Here is a 16,118-nt window from a genome sequence, read left to right as displayed (position 1 = left end):
ATTTCTCTGTATCTCTGTGAATTGTAACAGTTGCCCTGATACTGATGGTAGTGTGACAGTCTATCCTAGGAGTTTGTCAGCAGAGTCTGTATTTTGTCACATTTGCTGGGTCAAAACAGTAGAGGCAAGTGGGAGGTTAAGCTAGTAGAGCTATTCCTGCACTTAACACAGCTTTGTTTTTTAGTTAGGCAGACTGACTACATCATTTTGTCAAATCCATGGCTCTCCCAGCCAGCACTTGTCAGATGTGTTCAGTGTTTGGAGGCCCACGCAGAGTACAGGACACAATCTGTTTTCAGGATTCTGTCCCTTCAGGGCCCCTTGGCTTTTGTCCCCCTCATTCGTGCCCTGAACTGTTTCAGTTCCATGTGATTTTACATGAACTCACTTTCAGACAACACAGGGATTTGCTTCTGGGAGAATAATAAAGGAGTTTATCTGGTTAAGGTTTTGAAGCTGGGTAGAATCTGGCAGATCATGGATTTCTGCTAATGGGCTTTTTTTTGGGTGGGGGTACCACTCTCATTCTTGACTTTGTATGGTAAAAAGCTATTGGGGATGAGAAAGGTTTCATGTCAAAATTAATGAAAACAAAGTTTGGAGTGAATTAATTTGGGGTTGGAATTAAAATTTCATAAAGGCATGGCAAGCACCCAAGACAAGCTGAGAACAGATTAAGGAGAAAAACCCTTTAAATATAAACAGAGAGAAGCACTCCAAGGACCATATTATTGCTGTGAAGTCAAAACAGAAATTTTAGTGTTCATAGTAGCAAGGATAAGCTTGCCTCAGTTGTAGTTAAAGACTGGCTCTTGTGTTCACTTCTAGCCCATAGCAGGGAATGAAAGGATTGCCATTGATTTCTGGGGGCTTGGACCTAGTGCTTGTTCTGCCATGGAATGCTTCATCTGAGCCCTCCCTGTGCTGCCCAGTCCTGCACTGAGGCTGGGGCAGCTTCTCTGCACCGTGGAGTCTGCTTGGGGAGGGTGCAGGAGCAAGGGGAGCTGATGCTCTATTTTCTGATGACAGACACTGCAGAAATAGGGAGCAAAGTGCATTCTGTGATTTGCATGCTGGTATTTTCAGAAAAAATTTCTGCTCATGACAGGCTGCTTCTCTTGTAGTGTTTTATGAAGTGCCTTTGAAGGTGAGTAATGATAGCACAAGGAATGTAGGTTTTTTTGGTCATTCAGTAATAGAGGTTGATTTAGAAGCATAAATAGCAGAAGTTTTCACTGTTTCTCTTAACAGACTGTTCTGCATCTTATAAATGTCTGAGTAGAAGTTAAGTCTTAATGGGTTGTTACAACAGTCTTGCAAGATCACACTTAATTTTTAATTGGTGTATATTTTAACTATTTTGAGGGTTAGCCCTCACAATCACTGTGTCCTTAAGATTAATTCTAATTCTTACTTGTCCTTAAGATTAATTCTGACTAATCTGAGCAGCAGTGCCTCTGGCAGCTTGTTTTGGGGTAGGCTGACATCCTGAGAGGTTGGGGAGGCGTGTTTGCCTGAGCACCCAAAATGAGCAGTGGCTTTTGGAAATGTGGAAATGTTCTCCCATCGCGGGTGGTGGGGGGTTGGCTGGGCGTGGGCTGGGGCTGCCACCTGCTGGTGGTGGAGGCTGCTGTGAGCACAGCTGGCTGCCAGCCCCCACCCTCCTGCCAGCCCCTGCCCTGCTGCCAGCACAGCTTTGCCAGTCAGAGTGTATTGAAAAACTGCAGGTCAGACCTGCTTATAGCTTTCTTATTATTAGATTGTTACTATATATGATTAGTTTACCTTATTTCTATTAGGTAATTCATACAGATTAAAAGACAAGTATATATAACAATATCAAGGAAGATCAGAGTGGCTGTAAACCATTTTTCCTTCTTCCCAGGAATGACATTCTAAGTGTCCTAGTCCCAATGCAATAATTTTTGTACATTTTTTAAGAAGGGATATGTACAGGTCTATCAGCCTGCTTGCACTTGTTTCCTGCAGGTTTTGATTCTATTTCTTCATGCTTTTTTAGACTGAGTAACTTTTTTTCTGTCAATCACTAGGGAAGGAACACGTGCGCCGGAACCGGCAGAGCCGGACCTTCATGGTGGAAAATGTCATAGGAGAGATCTGGTCTGAGCTGGAGGAAGGTACTGTCCTTACTTCGCTCTCACTGGTTTTGTATTGCAGGCAAATATTGTGTTTCCCACAAAGGTGCTGTGCACTGCATTGTTCTCACAGTGGTTATAAAGGGGAAAAGGAAAAAACCATGAACTCATGTGCTGCTCTTAGTTACAAGTGCTGAATTGCAATTCTGTATGCTCTAGCATAATAAAATGTATTAATGAGATGGTGGAAAGCCATGCAAGTGGAATATTTTCCTCAGAACGGGCTTTGTAAATCTGGTATAATATTTGGTAGCCCACTAGGATGTACACCAGCAGCATGAGCAGTCCCACTTTTCAGCTGTGCTACATTAATAGCTTTTGACATCTTTGATATTGTGTTGTAATTACTAGCAAAGGTCAGGTCTTCAGCATGGCCATTGCTGGCTGTCTGTAGGCCCTTTTCTCCCTTATCTGGTGCCCTCAGGAGCTCTCACTGCAGAGAGCTGCTGTGCTCACAGTGGTGTAAATGGCCCTGGCCTGTCCCCTTGGCATTCCAGGTGATCGGTACATCGTGGTTGACAGCGGAGGAGGCACAGTGGACATGACTGTCCATCAGATCAGGCTCCCTGAAGGACATCTGAAGGAGCTCTACAAAGCAACAGGTATTCACAGAATTCACAGAATTACTAGGTTGGAAGAGACCTTAAGATCATTGAGTCCAGTCCATGCCCTAACACCTCATGTAATGTCATTTACACTGCTTGTTTTATGTAATGAGATTATGTATTGAATATCTATGTAATGTTTGTAATTGTCAGTGAAGGAAATGTGTGCCTTTATTGCATTTTACTGACAGTTCTTCCTGAAATGAGACCAGCATTCAAAATTAGTATAACCCAGCTGCTGGTTGGCTGAATCACTCATTTATAATGTTAGAGTGGCTGTGATGATACAGGAATAACAGTGAGGCAAAGGTAAGATCATGTTGTGTATTAGACCAACTGTTACTTTAAGCAAAAATCCTCTTTTTGTGAAACTTCTCCTGTGACAGCCCTGAGAGTGCTGTTCTCATGTGTATGTGGCCAACTTGAAATGTCATAAGAGCATTAAAGAATATCCCAAATATTAAAGCTGTGTTTTGTCTGTGCTACAGGTGGGCCGTACGGTTCTCTAGGTGTGGACTACGAGTTCGAGAAGCTGCTGTGTAAAATATTTGGGGAAGATTTCATTGAGCAGTTTAAAATCAAGCGCCCTGCGGCCTGGGTGGATCTGATGATCGCGTTTGAGTCCCGCAAGCGGGCGGCAGCTCCCGACAGGACCAACCCCCTGAACATCACCCTGCCCTTCTCCTTCATTGACTACTACAAGAAGTTCCGAGGTCACAGCGTAGAACATGCCTTGAGGAAAAGCAAGTGAGTGGACAAGCACATGGATGCAGAATTAACTACTGGTAGCAAAGGCAAATAATTAAAATATCCTAATTACATTAGGACTGAAAAGTAATAGTGTTAAAGTGTAGTGCAAGGATGAGAAGATGAGGTTGCATCTGGTGCAGTTTCCAGAATGAAGAGTTCTCATCAATTTCTTGCAAAATCTTTTCCGTACAAGACTTGCACTTTTCAGGTATTGCTGTTTACAACTTCTGTTAGGCCACCACTGCATCACTTCCTGTGACTATACTGAGAGTCTCATGCATGTCTCTTGCATGTTAGGAATGTCAGATCAAACACAGAATTTGTTGCCTAGATCCTTAATTTTTAGTGGCCTGGATCCTAGAAAAAAGTCTAAGATTGTGAGATATGTAAATATGTTCATGGCTTGAGGGAAGTTATTAACAGTATCAGATCACTGGAGAAAACATACACTACTGCACAAAGCTCTGTAAGGGGAAGCATTCAGCTTTTGAAGTGATGGCAGGCTTTTGATTCTTACAGTATTTAGCAAGTTTGATAATTTACTTGATAGGCAGGGAGACATAATCCCCTCCAGAGATGTTAATTCATGATTTTCAGTATCAAGAAGTCACCCTAAATGACAAGATTGTCGGCTGCTGCAGAAAAGGAAGGGAGCAGAAAGCAAAAAATGGGCATTTTGCATCTCTTGAAGTTACAGAAAACATGGAGTTTAATGGTGTAAAAGAGAATGGACAAGAGAACCTGTGAATCTGGGACAGAAGGCTTGGGGCCTGAGAGGGGAAGGTTTGATATTTAGTACCTGTACCTTAATTTTTTATACTAGCTAGTGTTGAATGTATTATGCAGGCTGGAACTCCTGCATCTCTTTCAGAAGATACTGGTAACTGTAGCGGAAGCTTAAGTGACTTGGAATCCAGCTAACAGTTGCTTTCTAAATGAGAGTGAGGTTCTGAAATCATTAAAAAATTCTGGAAATCCTCCTCCTCATGAGGCCATCTCCTTTTTATTAATAGTCTTAATGGTGGATCTTAGAGGAAATGATAAATGCTCCCTTTAAATGAAATTAAATCAATTGGATAACAGGATAGAAAGAGTGTAAAGGTTAACATATAATATGCTTGAATGTAAGGGAGATTACTGAGCTATACAGATGTGTATCAGTGATAGAATAGCATAATGCCTGTGTTCACTTAATAAATGCTATGCCTCGTTAAAAATGCAATTCTCTCTTCTGCCTCCTGAGGCTTCCCAACTTGCTTGTTTTCCTTGTGTGTTTCCAGTGGCTTTGGCCTGCCACTGCTATAATCTAAGTGTTGCCCTTCTGGGGATGAATCAGTGCTGTTTCAGATGAGCGAGCACTACATTGACTGCCAGCTGTTTCAGAGAGCAGTTGAGCATTGCTAATGCTGCAGAAGGCAATCAGGCAAAGAAAACAACAATTAGACAAGCCAAAATAATAATTCTTCCTTCAAGTTTTACATAACTGCAGTTGGTATGGGGCTAGGGTGAGGTAGGGCACTTTGTTCCAAGGAAAACGCACACAGATTCTGTGAACTCATTAATTTATTTAATGCTGGTTGTTTCACAGCTCAGCTGCAGTGCTTTAATGTTCTCTCTCACTGTTCCTTTGCAGTGTGGACTTTGTGAAGTGGTCCTCCCAGGGAATGCTGAGGATGAGCCCTGATGCAATGAATGCTCTTTTCAAACCTACAATTGACCAGATCGTTCAGCACCTGAGTACGTATCTGTGGGTGGTTCCACTTCCTGGCTGAGCTCAAACTGAAGCTTTGCTCACCCATTTCAGCCCACTAACAACCCTCCTGGTATGCCCCAGTGTGGACAAGGAATTCAGTTCTGAAACTTGCAACTCTCTAAATATCAGCTAGGAAAACAATAAAAGTAAGGGATGTATCCTGAGCACCTACTCCTGCCTAGCCCTAGTGCTAGTTACTGAGTGTGATTCAGTTCTGATACTGCCTAAGATCCAATTACTCTGTGCTTCCAGGGCTGCAAGCATTCAGAGGGCTGACATCCACTGAGAAAGCCAGACCCTGCCTTTCATTTTCCTGGTTTAGTCAACAGCCAGATTATGCCAGAGTTGTATCTCATTTCTGATTATTACACCTATTAAGACTCCAATTCATTCCTTCCTAGTGGAAGGTCACATTTGTTCATGACCATCCAAATCACTGACATCTCCAAAGCACAAATAGTAAATAATGCATCATGGTAAAAGTACTTCCAGGCATGGCTTAAGCAGCAATGAATTTATTTGTCCAGTAATGGAAAGTGACATGTGTTTATTGGGAAAGTTACTATTTAAGGTCTTCCTAGCCAAAGATGAAATTAGTATCAAATAGAGTATAATGTTTGTGGTGAGAAAAGTGTTTCTTTCTACATATTACAAAGCACTGTTTGAAATATATATCCAGCTTTTGCTCATCATGTGTGAGGGATTATTAGCTATATTTCAGAACTTAATAAGACAACAAGTATAGAGCAGCTTATATGTGAGCAGGGAGGACTGCAACAGTTGTGACAGGTAACTCACTTCTTTGAAACTAAAAGTGAGCCTACAACTGCACTGCATGGTGTTCTTGAAAGTAGATGTGGGCTTAAGCTAAGAGGGAAAATCTGTAAAAGTGTAAAGAGGGATTATTTTGCAGATGGTGTTTATTGTGTTTCTGCTGGGGTCAGAAATAATAAGTGAATTTGAAAGAGTGATTTATCTGGAATGCAATAAAAGGTCGGTTTTAAATGCCTCTTCAAAAACATTGTATGGTTTGAGGTGAATTAATTCATAGTGAAAATATACTGGGGATAAAATGGAGTTATTTATCTGGAATGCAATAAAGAATGAGTTTTAAATGCCCCTTCAAAAATGTATGATTTGAGGTGGATGAATTCATACTGGAGATACCAGAAGTGGGGCTGGTGCATGCTGAGGGTGGCAGTGTGGGCACGGATGTGGCAGTTTCAGATCATGTGCATGGAACACTCAGTTCAGCGCCCAGACATTGGCATTTTCACATGCACGCTTGCATTGCCTTGTTGAAGTGGATTTTATTGAATGGTCTCTGTTTCTGTTCAGGTGAGGTGTTTGATAAGCCAGAGGTGACCAACGTGAAGTTCCTCTTCCTGGTGGGCGGCTTTGCTGAATCCCCCTTGCTCCAACAAGCCGTCCAGAGCGCTTTTGGCTCCAGGTGCCGGGTCATCATTCCCCAGGATGTGGGTCTGACCATCCTCAAGGGCGCTGTTCTCTTTGGCCTCGACCCTGCAGTCATCAAGGTGCGGCGCTCCCCTCTGACCTACGGCGTCGGGGTGCTCAACCGCTTCGTGGAGGGCAAGCACCCCCCGGAGAAGCTCCTCGTCAAAGACGGCACGCGCTGGTGCACCGACGTCTTTGACAAATTCATCTCAGCCGACCAGTCTGTAGCCCTGGGAGAGACTGTGACACGCAGCTACACACCTGCCAAGCCTTCTCAGTTAGTAATAGTGATCAATATCTACAGCTCGGAGCAAGACAACGTCAGCTTCATCACCGAGCCCGGCGTGAAGAAGTGCGGCACCCTGCGCTTGGATCTGACGGGAACTGACGCTTCCGTGCCCAACCGGCGCGAGATCAAAACGCTGATGCAGTTTGGGGACACTGAAATCAAAGCCATGGCTGTGGATGTTGCCACCTCTAAAAGTGTCAAAGTTGGTATTGATTTCTTAAATTACTGACGGCCCTTTCCCCCACCACAGCCTGTTTGTGAGACTGATCTTCCACTGTTCCACTTTTTGACTTCTGTCTGTCATGTCATCACCTTGAATTTCAGCAGGCTATATGAGAACAGCTAGTAAGGTGGGGTATGTTGTGTTTGTGTCCTTTGGTGACCAAGGACTGCATTTTGAAAGACCCTTAAAAAGTTTCGGGAGCAAAAGTTCCAGAGGTAGTAAAAGTTACCGAGTTACTCACGCATGCTTAAAGATCTACCTTTATAAAATAAACACTGATTATTGTTGGGTCCTGAAAGTTAGTTAAAAAAATACCAAGTTATAATCTCTTTGCCTTGTTCTTCTTCCTCTTCTGTCTGAGAAAAACTCACTAACCCACGTGGCTGTTGTAGGGGGGTGTATCTGTGTGGGATATCTGTTTAAACAGCACCATCCTCTGGCAATGGGAACAAATTAGTAGTTTTATTGTATTCTTTAGGTTTTGCCCAGTGCTTTCAGAATTTAAAGTGCTGAAAATGAATGACTCAAAGAAATAGGATCTAAATTACTTAAATTCTGAGGAAAGAAAATCCCCAGAAATCCTTAAAATTATATTTAGGAAATATGTGTGTGTTTTGGGGGCCTAATATTGATTGCTCCAGGTTGAAAACAAGGCCTTTGTATCAAAGCTCTCAGAACAAGCTGTCAGGTTAATTAGCTGGCATTACCGTCATTATACTTTGGAAAATAATACTAAGAACAAAGCTATTTCTCTTTTGGGTCTACTAAACTTATTTTATTAGTCTCCATCTGAAACCACAGAATGACAGCTTGAAGGGGACATCCATTAACTATCTGATAAAACCTCTCCATTCTACAAGCTGTCAGGTTAATTAGCTGGCATTACCGTCATTATACTTTGGAAAATAATATTAAGAACAAACCTATTTCTCTTTTGGGTCTTCTAAACTTATTTTTATTAGTCTCCATCTGAAACCACAGAATGACAGAGTAGTTGAGCTTGAAGGGGACATCCATTGACTATCTGATAAAATCTCTCCATTCTAAGCAGTATCAGTCAGAACAAGTTTCTTTTTCCAGTTTTATGGTCTCCAGAATGAAGATCCCTAAACTGTGAGCAATTTATTTGACAACCTTCACTGCAAGTTTTTTTTCTTACGCTTAAAAGGAATTTATTGAGTTTAAATTTGTGCGTGTTGCCTCTTTCTTGCTCCTTCACTGAATACCTCTGAGAAGTCTGGCTCCGTCCTCTTTCCTGTCTGCTGTCAGACATTCCTAGCATCCCCTGAGCCTCCTTGAGTCCAGCAGCCCCACTGTCACAGCCTCTCCCCCCCAATCCCTTCTCCCCTCCATGGCCCTTTGCTGGTCTCAGAGCTGTGTGTCACTCTTGTCCTGGGAAGCTCAGAGCTGGACCAGCACTCAGACGTGGTCTCAGCAGGGCTGAACCAGGGCATGATCCCTTTCCAGGATCTGCTGGCAGTGCTGTTCCCAGTGCAGCCCCGAGGCTGGTGGCACTCTCTGTGGCAGGGGCACGTTGCTGGCTCATTCAGCCTCGCTCAGTGTCTGCCACCATGCCAAGGTGATGTTGTGCTGCCAGGCTGCTTCCCAGACAGCTCCTGGTGCATGGGCTCCTTCCTGCCCACGGTCAGGACTCTGCACTTGCCTTTGCTGAACTTCATGAGGTTCCTGTCTGCACATTTCTCCAGCCTGCAACATCCCTCTGACCCATCTGCTTTATCAAGCACTTCCCCAGGTGACTGTTTTTTTTTTTCTTGTTTATTCCTGTGATAAGATTTGGAAGCACAGCTAGATAATGACTTTCCAGAAACATTTAAACAGTTCAGAAGAGACAAAACGGTTCAGATCTAAAATACTGTAATACATTTTTGTAGCAAACTTTTTAATTCAGTAAAATATATTGCTGGGTTGAGTTGAATGGCCAATGAAGTGGAAGGCAGAAGCCAATAGAATGGAACTACAAATAGCATTAAATAAAGCATTCCTTACTTGGCAGTGAGCACAGAGCTCTTGATGCAGGAGAAGTGCACTGATGGCCATGGCAGCATCTTGTTTTCCAAATAACTTTGTGAAAATGTTTCCTTAAGCATGCTCACCTGGCAAATTTCTTTTGCAACTAGAATAGCTTTTTATTTTGCAAAATGCTACAGGAAGAAAACCTACATTCTGCATCTGTCATGAACTGACAACTTCAGATTCAATTCCTAATTCCACTCCAGATTAGCAGAGTGATACCAACCTGTATAATCACCCTAAAATGCTGACACTTTCCAGTGCATTTATACAGAGCTGCCTGATTACCTGCTGGAATTCATTACATTTTCAAAATGTTGCAATGTTAATTATTAATCTAAACCTTCCTTTTTAAAAAGTTGAGCACGAGTTAAATCCATTACTGACACTTTTGGGAGATTAAAGCTTTATCAGTTATTTCATTAATTTATGTTCCAATCCTGCACTTAAACTTTGTGTTTTTCCTGGAGTTTTGCCACAGAGAGATGGACAACTGATCCACTGCATTTTGTCATTTAGTTTTCTGTGTTTCCTGCAGAATTCCCTGATTTAATGGGAAGTGTGTTCTGCATTCAGCTTTAAAATAAATAAATAAAGGACTATGGAGAATGCTAGTCACAGTATCCTGCTGGATACTTTCTATAATTACAAAGTGTGCTTGCTAGCAGTCGATTTCCTGCTGCCTGCTAAATGCTTTAAAAGCTAAATACTGGGATTTTTTTTGTGTGTGCTGCTTTCCATGGTTTACAAACAAGAGAAACTTTAAGATGAGTTATGAACAATATAATTTTATGTATATACAATATTTAAATATTGTACAGACTCTTTCTTTCTACAGTGCTATTTTCTTGTATAAAAATGCACTTTGCCTCTGTTGATTTCATTCAGCTGTTAATTTTAAATAACACAGTTTCTCAATCAGCTTCTGTAATTATAGGCTTTTAAAGATGGTAAGATATGAAATGTAAAAGGCCGATCTTATAATAATAGGAAAGAAATGTTGGTGTGTCAGAGAATACAACATTCTTCCTGCAATGCAAGTCATACCAGCTCAGCACATCACCCAAATGCAATAGTGTGTTGCTGGGGTTTTCATTTCTTTGTTTCAGATGGTGACCATTCCATCTCCAGCAATTCTTCATAATAATGGATGAATCCTCCTGTAAAACCAAAAATCAGGTTGTAAAATCTGGGTATACATCTTCTTCACTAGGTTTTGGGTTTTTAATAAGGATCTTCTCTAGTTTAAAAAACAACAACAACAACAAATGAAAAACTACCTCCCAAAGCCAGGCAACACTCTTGTATTGTAGCTACAGGTAAGACACAGTCTCTGTCTACCACTTCCACCTGCCAAAAACCAAAATTCTCACAGAAAAATAGGCTTTGCTGTCTTTGCATGCTGTGTTTAGCTGAATCTGTCCAGTTCTGCACAGATTTGTTTTCAGTGGCCTTAACACAGGATTTGGTCTAATGAATGGCTGCCACCCCCTGTCCCCCCTGTGAAGAGGAGGTGACCTGCAAGATCAGGTGGCCCATGGGTTTTGTGCTGTTTCCAGCCTGTCTGCAGGGAAAGCTGCAGGTGGTTTCTGCAGCTCTTGTGAAGCACAGTTCCCTGCCCAGCAGTGATTCTCTGCCCTCTCTGATTCACCTTTGGTAAGATCCCATCTGGATCCGAGCGGGAGCTTGTTGCTGAAATCCCTGTAACTGTGAAACGTGGTTTACATATTTTTGCACTTCCTCCTTCAGTCTGGTGAGAACACCATCAAGCTTATCTTTGCAGAGCACTGAACTACTGAACAAACTCCCAGCTGTCCTTGTTGCCCTCTTTCGGAATGGAAAATTAGCTTGTCTCTCTAAGGAATTAGAATTGTTAAGTAGAATATTATGCTGTGGTCTGTAGACAATAACCCAATTAAACAACTTTACATTGTAAAAGGCATGTGGATGCCCATTTCGATAAAGGTTGTTAGGCTGTAAAATTTATATGAAATTCACTAGGAAATGAGGCATTTTTAGAATTGTAGTTGTGAGACTTTTGCAGGACATTCCCCTGCAGAGCATTTTTTTGGTAGGGGTTTCAGATGACATTGTGCAACTTAGTGTTGGCAAGACAACAAGGCCAGCTATCCATAGGGAAAGCAGAAGGTCTTGGCAGGAGTTTTGCTCTATGCAGCAATTTGTGAGTTTGGGTCCAAGTTACTGAACTCTAGGCTGAAGTTTAGCAGCTGATTGTGATGGAATGATTAATTGTGCTAGAATATGATAAATGTGCAGTGGTGGTTAGGACAGTTTTCAGTGGTATGAGTATACCAATATTCATATACAGGAGTTTTAATGCATTATTATGAGAAGGCTAATTATATATTGCAGAGATTTAATAGCCAAGATAAGCTGCATATTTATGATATGAAGTGGCTTAAGCGGATGACTAATATAAGAGTTGTTGGGCATAATGTCACAGTACTCACCTGCTTGAAATAGTCTTAAACTATATTATAAAACCAACCATTGTGGTCTTGTTCACCTCTGTGCAAGATAAATTCAGATTTCACTGATACTTGGAGCTGTTCACAACTTGTCTGGATTGTATCTTGAGTGTTCTTGTGTCTTCAATCATGTCAAATAAAATACCTTAAAACTAATTTCTCTTTTTGGGTGCTACTCTTTTTATGGAAATGGCTATAAAAAGAAACCTTATTTATTATGAAAGCGAGGCAGGCCAAGTGGCTATGCTTGAATTTGGGTGCTCCTTTCTGTGTGGAACTGAGCAGAAGTGACACCAGCCATCTGTATGCTTCACTTGTGTGCCCAAGGTGGAACTTCACTGCTGCTCATGACTCAGCTTCAGCAAAATCGGTGTAGCTCTCTGAGTAAGGTCTTAGTTGGAGCTCAGGCAGAAGGGCTTTGGGCAATACCAAAAGCAGATCAGGTATTTTCTGTAATGATGCTCTCAGGGAGCCAGATAATGAAATACGAAATCTGATATATCAAGGAGAGGTGTAATCTCTTAGGTCTTGTATTATTAAAAGCTGTTTTATTGTTAAAAATGCATTATCAGGCCAATAAGCTGGCCAATAACCAGGTATATTAGCATGAGAATGTGCCTCTTTATAGATCTGGGGATGTTCAGTGAGGTCCAGCTGCACTGCAAAAACCCTTGCACAGCAGTTTGTGCAGTATTGCTTTTTTCTGCTACCAGCTGTAGGCCGTGTTCCTCTGAAATTCAGCAGTGTTGGCACAAGCTCTGGAGGTGATTCAGTGGCACAGGTGACCTTGGTCCATGATGCTGCAAAGATGCAGAGAGTGAACTGAGAGGCTTTAGCAGCCACTGCACCCAACTTCCACCAACATTTTCTGCAATGAAGGTGTTTTACAAGTGCTTTATGACTATAATTATAAACACCATCCTAATAGGCTAGGTACTGTATTTAACTTGTAATGAACTTGATTTCAGCTAAACATTCAATTAATGTTACTAGTACAATGGGAAATATAATTACAGTCTTCAGAGATACATTAAGAACCAAATTTTGCTTTCGGTGTTCTACCACACTGCTGAAGATTCCAGTGGAGTTTCATGTGTGTGCATTCAGAATTTAGTCCTTGCACTGGAGTTTTCGAAATCTTAGGGCTTTCTCATAGGAGTGTGTTTAGATTTAAAGCCACAGCCCCATCTTGATAGAAGGGATTTTGGGTAAGTTGTTGGTTCTACGAAATCACTTAAGCCCTTACTGAAATTTGCAGATTTTGTACTCATGTGAAAAGTTGTGGAATAAAACAACTTGAAAAGGCCTCCCTGACAGCAGTGTCCAGCTCTCTGGCTTAGGGACAGTGGATTCAGAATTCCTTTACTCAGTGCAAGAACTGCTTGGTTTTCAAGAGATGCAGCCTGGATAAATTAGTGAGAAGTGCAGATGCTTTGTGTGACTGCACTTCAGGCCTGGATGTTGCCAGTCTTGTACTTACTTAGGAATAAATTCTGTTTTATTAGTTCTCATTCATGCCTTGCTGTGTTCTAACAATCAAAAGCAATTTTGTGGTGGAATCACTGCAGAGTCACAATAAGGTATTGTGCTTTTTTCATTCAAGTTAGAGACTTGAATGTGAGTATTCATAAAAAGGAAAAAGTTTCCACCACAGCCTGTGCAGTTCACAGATGCAAAGATCAATTTCTTACAGTAAAAATTGTCTTGTACCATCCTTAGGGCATATATTGAGTCAGTTAACTGCAAACATTTTTCTGCAGACCAAGAAATTCTGCATTGTCTTTAGTTAACTAAAATATATTAGGTACTGGCTATGATTTTAGAGTAGTACCTGTTTTCTAATTTTTCAGGGATTGTAATACTAGGGAAAGATTTAATAGATGCCATATCCCAGGAGCTCTGGGCTTGTGTCCAGAGCAGAAGTTCCTGGATGAGGTCATGGTGTTCATTACCATGTGATGGCAAAAAATGATGAACTTGGTAGATTGGAGCCACTATGATCATTGTCCTCAGGTGAGCTGACACAGACATGGAGAAATGAAAAATAAATCTAAGCTTACTCCGGGAGTATTGTGTGTGCAACAGAGCCAAGACATCAAAGGAGAACAATGCCAGATGGAGTGTAAGGACGTGGGAATAAATCATGCAGACTCTATTTTCTTCATGGTGGAAAAAAACTCATTCTTTATTCATGTAACTTGGGCCAGATGGAGTGTAAGGACGTGGGAATAAATCATGCAGACTCCATTTTCTTCAGGGTGGAAAAAAACTCGTTCTTTATTCATGTAACTTGTTTTTATGCAGTTTTACAGACCTCGTGTGTGACTCCAATTGGTCAGTAGCTTTCTTGCCAATTACCTTTATTGGTTAGTAACAAGTTGTTATCCTGTATTGACTGGTCACTCAAACCCCTGGGTGTGTACATGCAGGAAAAGTTCTTCGTGAGAGATAGTTTTCATTTTTCTGTCTAACGGTGTAAAAACAGTTTATACAGGTGCCAGCTGTTTTTTTTTACCTAGGAATAGATTGTTATGGTAACAAACTGCTCACACCAGGATTGCTTTCACATGGGAACTTGCAGGGTGCTAGCTTCCCTTAGAAGAAATGACTGGCTAACAGAACAGGCCTGATATTATGAGGCCTTTTTCTTACAATTCTTCCACTTTACTGCAACGTAAGGAAACAAAGGAATTGGCTGGAGAGATGTGTGAGCAGGACCTGGATGTGCTGGAACAGAGGCAGTGGAGTGCTCCAGCAGTTACAAGGTCAGGGATGGTTTCAAAGCAGAGAGAGTGGTGAGATAGAGCTGTGACTGCCAGGGTTTGTTAAACTGCAGCAATCTAAGGAGTTAGAAAGGTGACTCTCCCTTTCCTGAGGGCAACAAGGAGTATTTCCTTCCCTTTGAGGAGTAATCTCTGCGCCTCTAGTAGGAACTTCCTTCTGCCATCAGCTGATAAGAGCAGACACCAGGCTGAGCACATCCTCTTCCTCTGCAGTCCAAAGAGCAGCCTGGTGCTGCCCGGTGCTTCCCACACACCAGCACCCTGCAGGCTTGCTAACACCCACAGGGCTGCAGCTAAAGCACTGCAGGGAGTGGGTTGCTCAGAAGGTTTATTCTTCACCTGTGACAATCATAGTGGATCTGTTTTCTCAGCCTGTGTCTCCCACCAACACTTTGCCTACATGACTATTGACTCTTCAAAATGAGTGGAGCTGAAAGAAATTAGCTGTAAGTAGAGCAGAATCTGGCAGAGAAGGTGCTGGTTCTGCTTGATGTATGCAGGAGTTGTATCTAAATATGCTTTTTTCCCACAAGCAACATTCCAGCATCCTTCTTCAGATGATTTTCTCCCTATATTCTTTGTTTGGCAGAGATGTGGATAGCAGTACTGTTTGCAGGGTGTTGTGAACACACAGCCTTGTCCATGAAAAATTCCTTACACAGTGGGCAGGAGAATAGATTTGTCTACTCAGGAAACAAGGTCAACGTTTCAGCCTGATCATTGTGTAATAAGGCAGCTGAATAATCAGGTAACATCACTGAGGATGTTCCAAAACACTTTAAAATCAGTATTGCAGTTCTTCCGTTTTGTCTTATGGGTGAAACACATGAGATTGAAGATCAAAAAGTACCAAAAGATTGAGGATGTTACAGGACTGAGGAGATGTACAAACTAGGCCGATCATATCCCACCAAAGGAATTTTCATTTCTCCCCTTCAGAGTCAGGGAGCATATAATAATTCAATAATTCAAGCAGGATATAATAATTCAGGTTTTTTCTGTTTTCAGATCCATTGAGTATTTTTGCTGACTGCAACTGCAGCTCCATCAGAGCATCACAGGAGTTTCATGTAGCTGGACAGGACTTCAGGTATCAATCATATATCACCTTCTGCTGCAAAACAATATTAGTTCTGCCTAAACTACTCCGAACTTTTATTTAATGTGGTTTTAAAACTTCTGATGCTGAAATGGTGTTACCTGCTCAGGCAGTTTGTTTCTTTCACTGTCTTCATCTGTCTGAAGTCTTACATAATGTCAGCTTTGACTCTCTGTGGTTGTCCTACCCCTAGAGAATATGGGAACAATTCATCTCATTCCTGCCCTGACAGCTTTTGACATATCTGAAGACCAGTTTCATGTGTGCCCTGAATCTAATTATTTAATTAAATCCCAGGTCCTTCAATCATGTTCTATAGACCTGTGATCTTTTTTTATGGCTCTGTTGGGAGCTTTGAGGATTAGGCAGTGCATGCTGGTTTCTGGCAGATAAGCATCTTATTGCTGGGAGGAGATTTGGAAACTGATGCTGAAGTTGTTCTGTGGGAGCACACGTGAAGGACTCGTGTGGGGAGCATCCCTCTC

At 41.8% G+C, this 16,118-nt stretch overlaps 1 protein-coding gene across 2 annotated transcripts in view; it reads left to right on the top strand.

Annotated features, from left to right (window-relative positions):
* Positions 1–11,907, top strand: part of HSPA12A (heat shock protein family A (Hsp70) member 12A) — a 50,815-nt gene extending 38,908 nt beyond the window's left edge. Inside the window, exons 9-14 of one of the 2 annotated variants that reach the window (XR_005627440.1) lie at positions 2,052–2,138; positions 2,654–2,758; positions 3,250–3,508; positions 5,145–5,248; positions 6,603–7,919; positions 8,099–11,907. Coding sequence is in view for 1 of the 2 variants with exons in the window: in XM_039709128.1 (XP_039565062.1) it covers positions 2,052–2,138; positions 2,654–2,758; positions 3,250–3,508; positions 5,145–5,248; positions 6,603–7,237 (1,190 nt within the window). In the remaining variant the exon portion in view is untranslated. The other variant, XM_039709128.1, reaches the window with a different exon arrangement.
* The last annotated feature ends 4,211 nt before the right edge of the window (positions 11,908–16,118 follow it).

Source organism: Passer montanus, unplaced genomic scaffold (genome assembly GCF_014805655.1).
Source record: "Passer montanus isolate IOZ18808 unplaced genomic scaffold, ASM1480565v1 scaffold21, whole genome shotgun sequence".
In the NCBI taxonomy this organism is placed as follows: Eukaryota; Metazoa; Chordata; class Aves; order Passeriformes; family Passeridae; genus Passer; species Passer montanus.
This window is presented reverse-complemented; position numbering and strand designations above follow the sequence as displayed.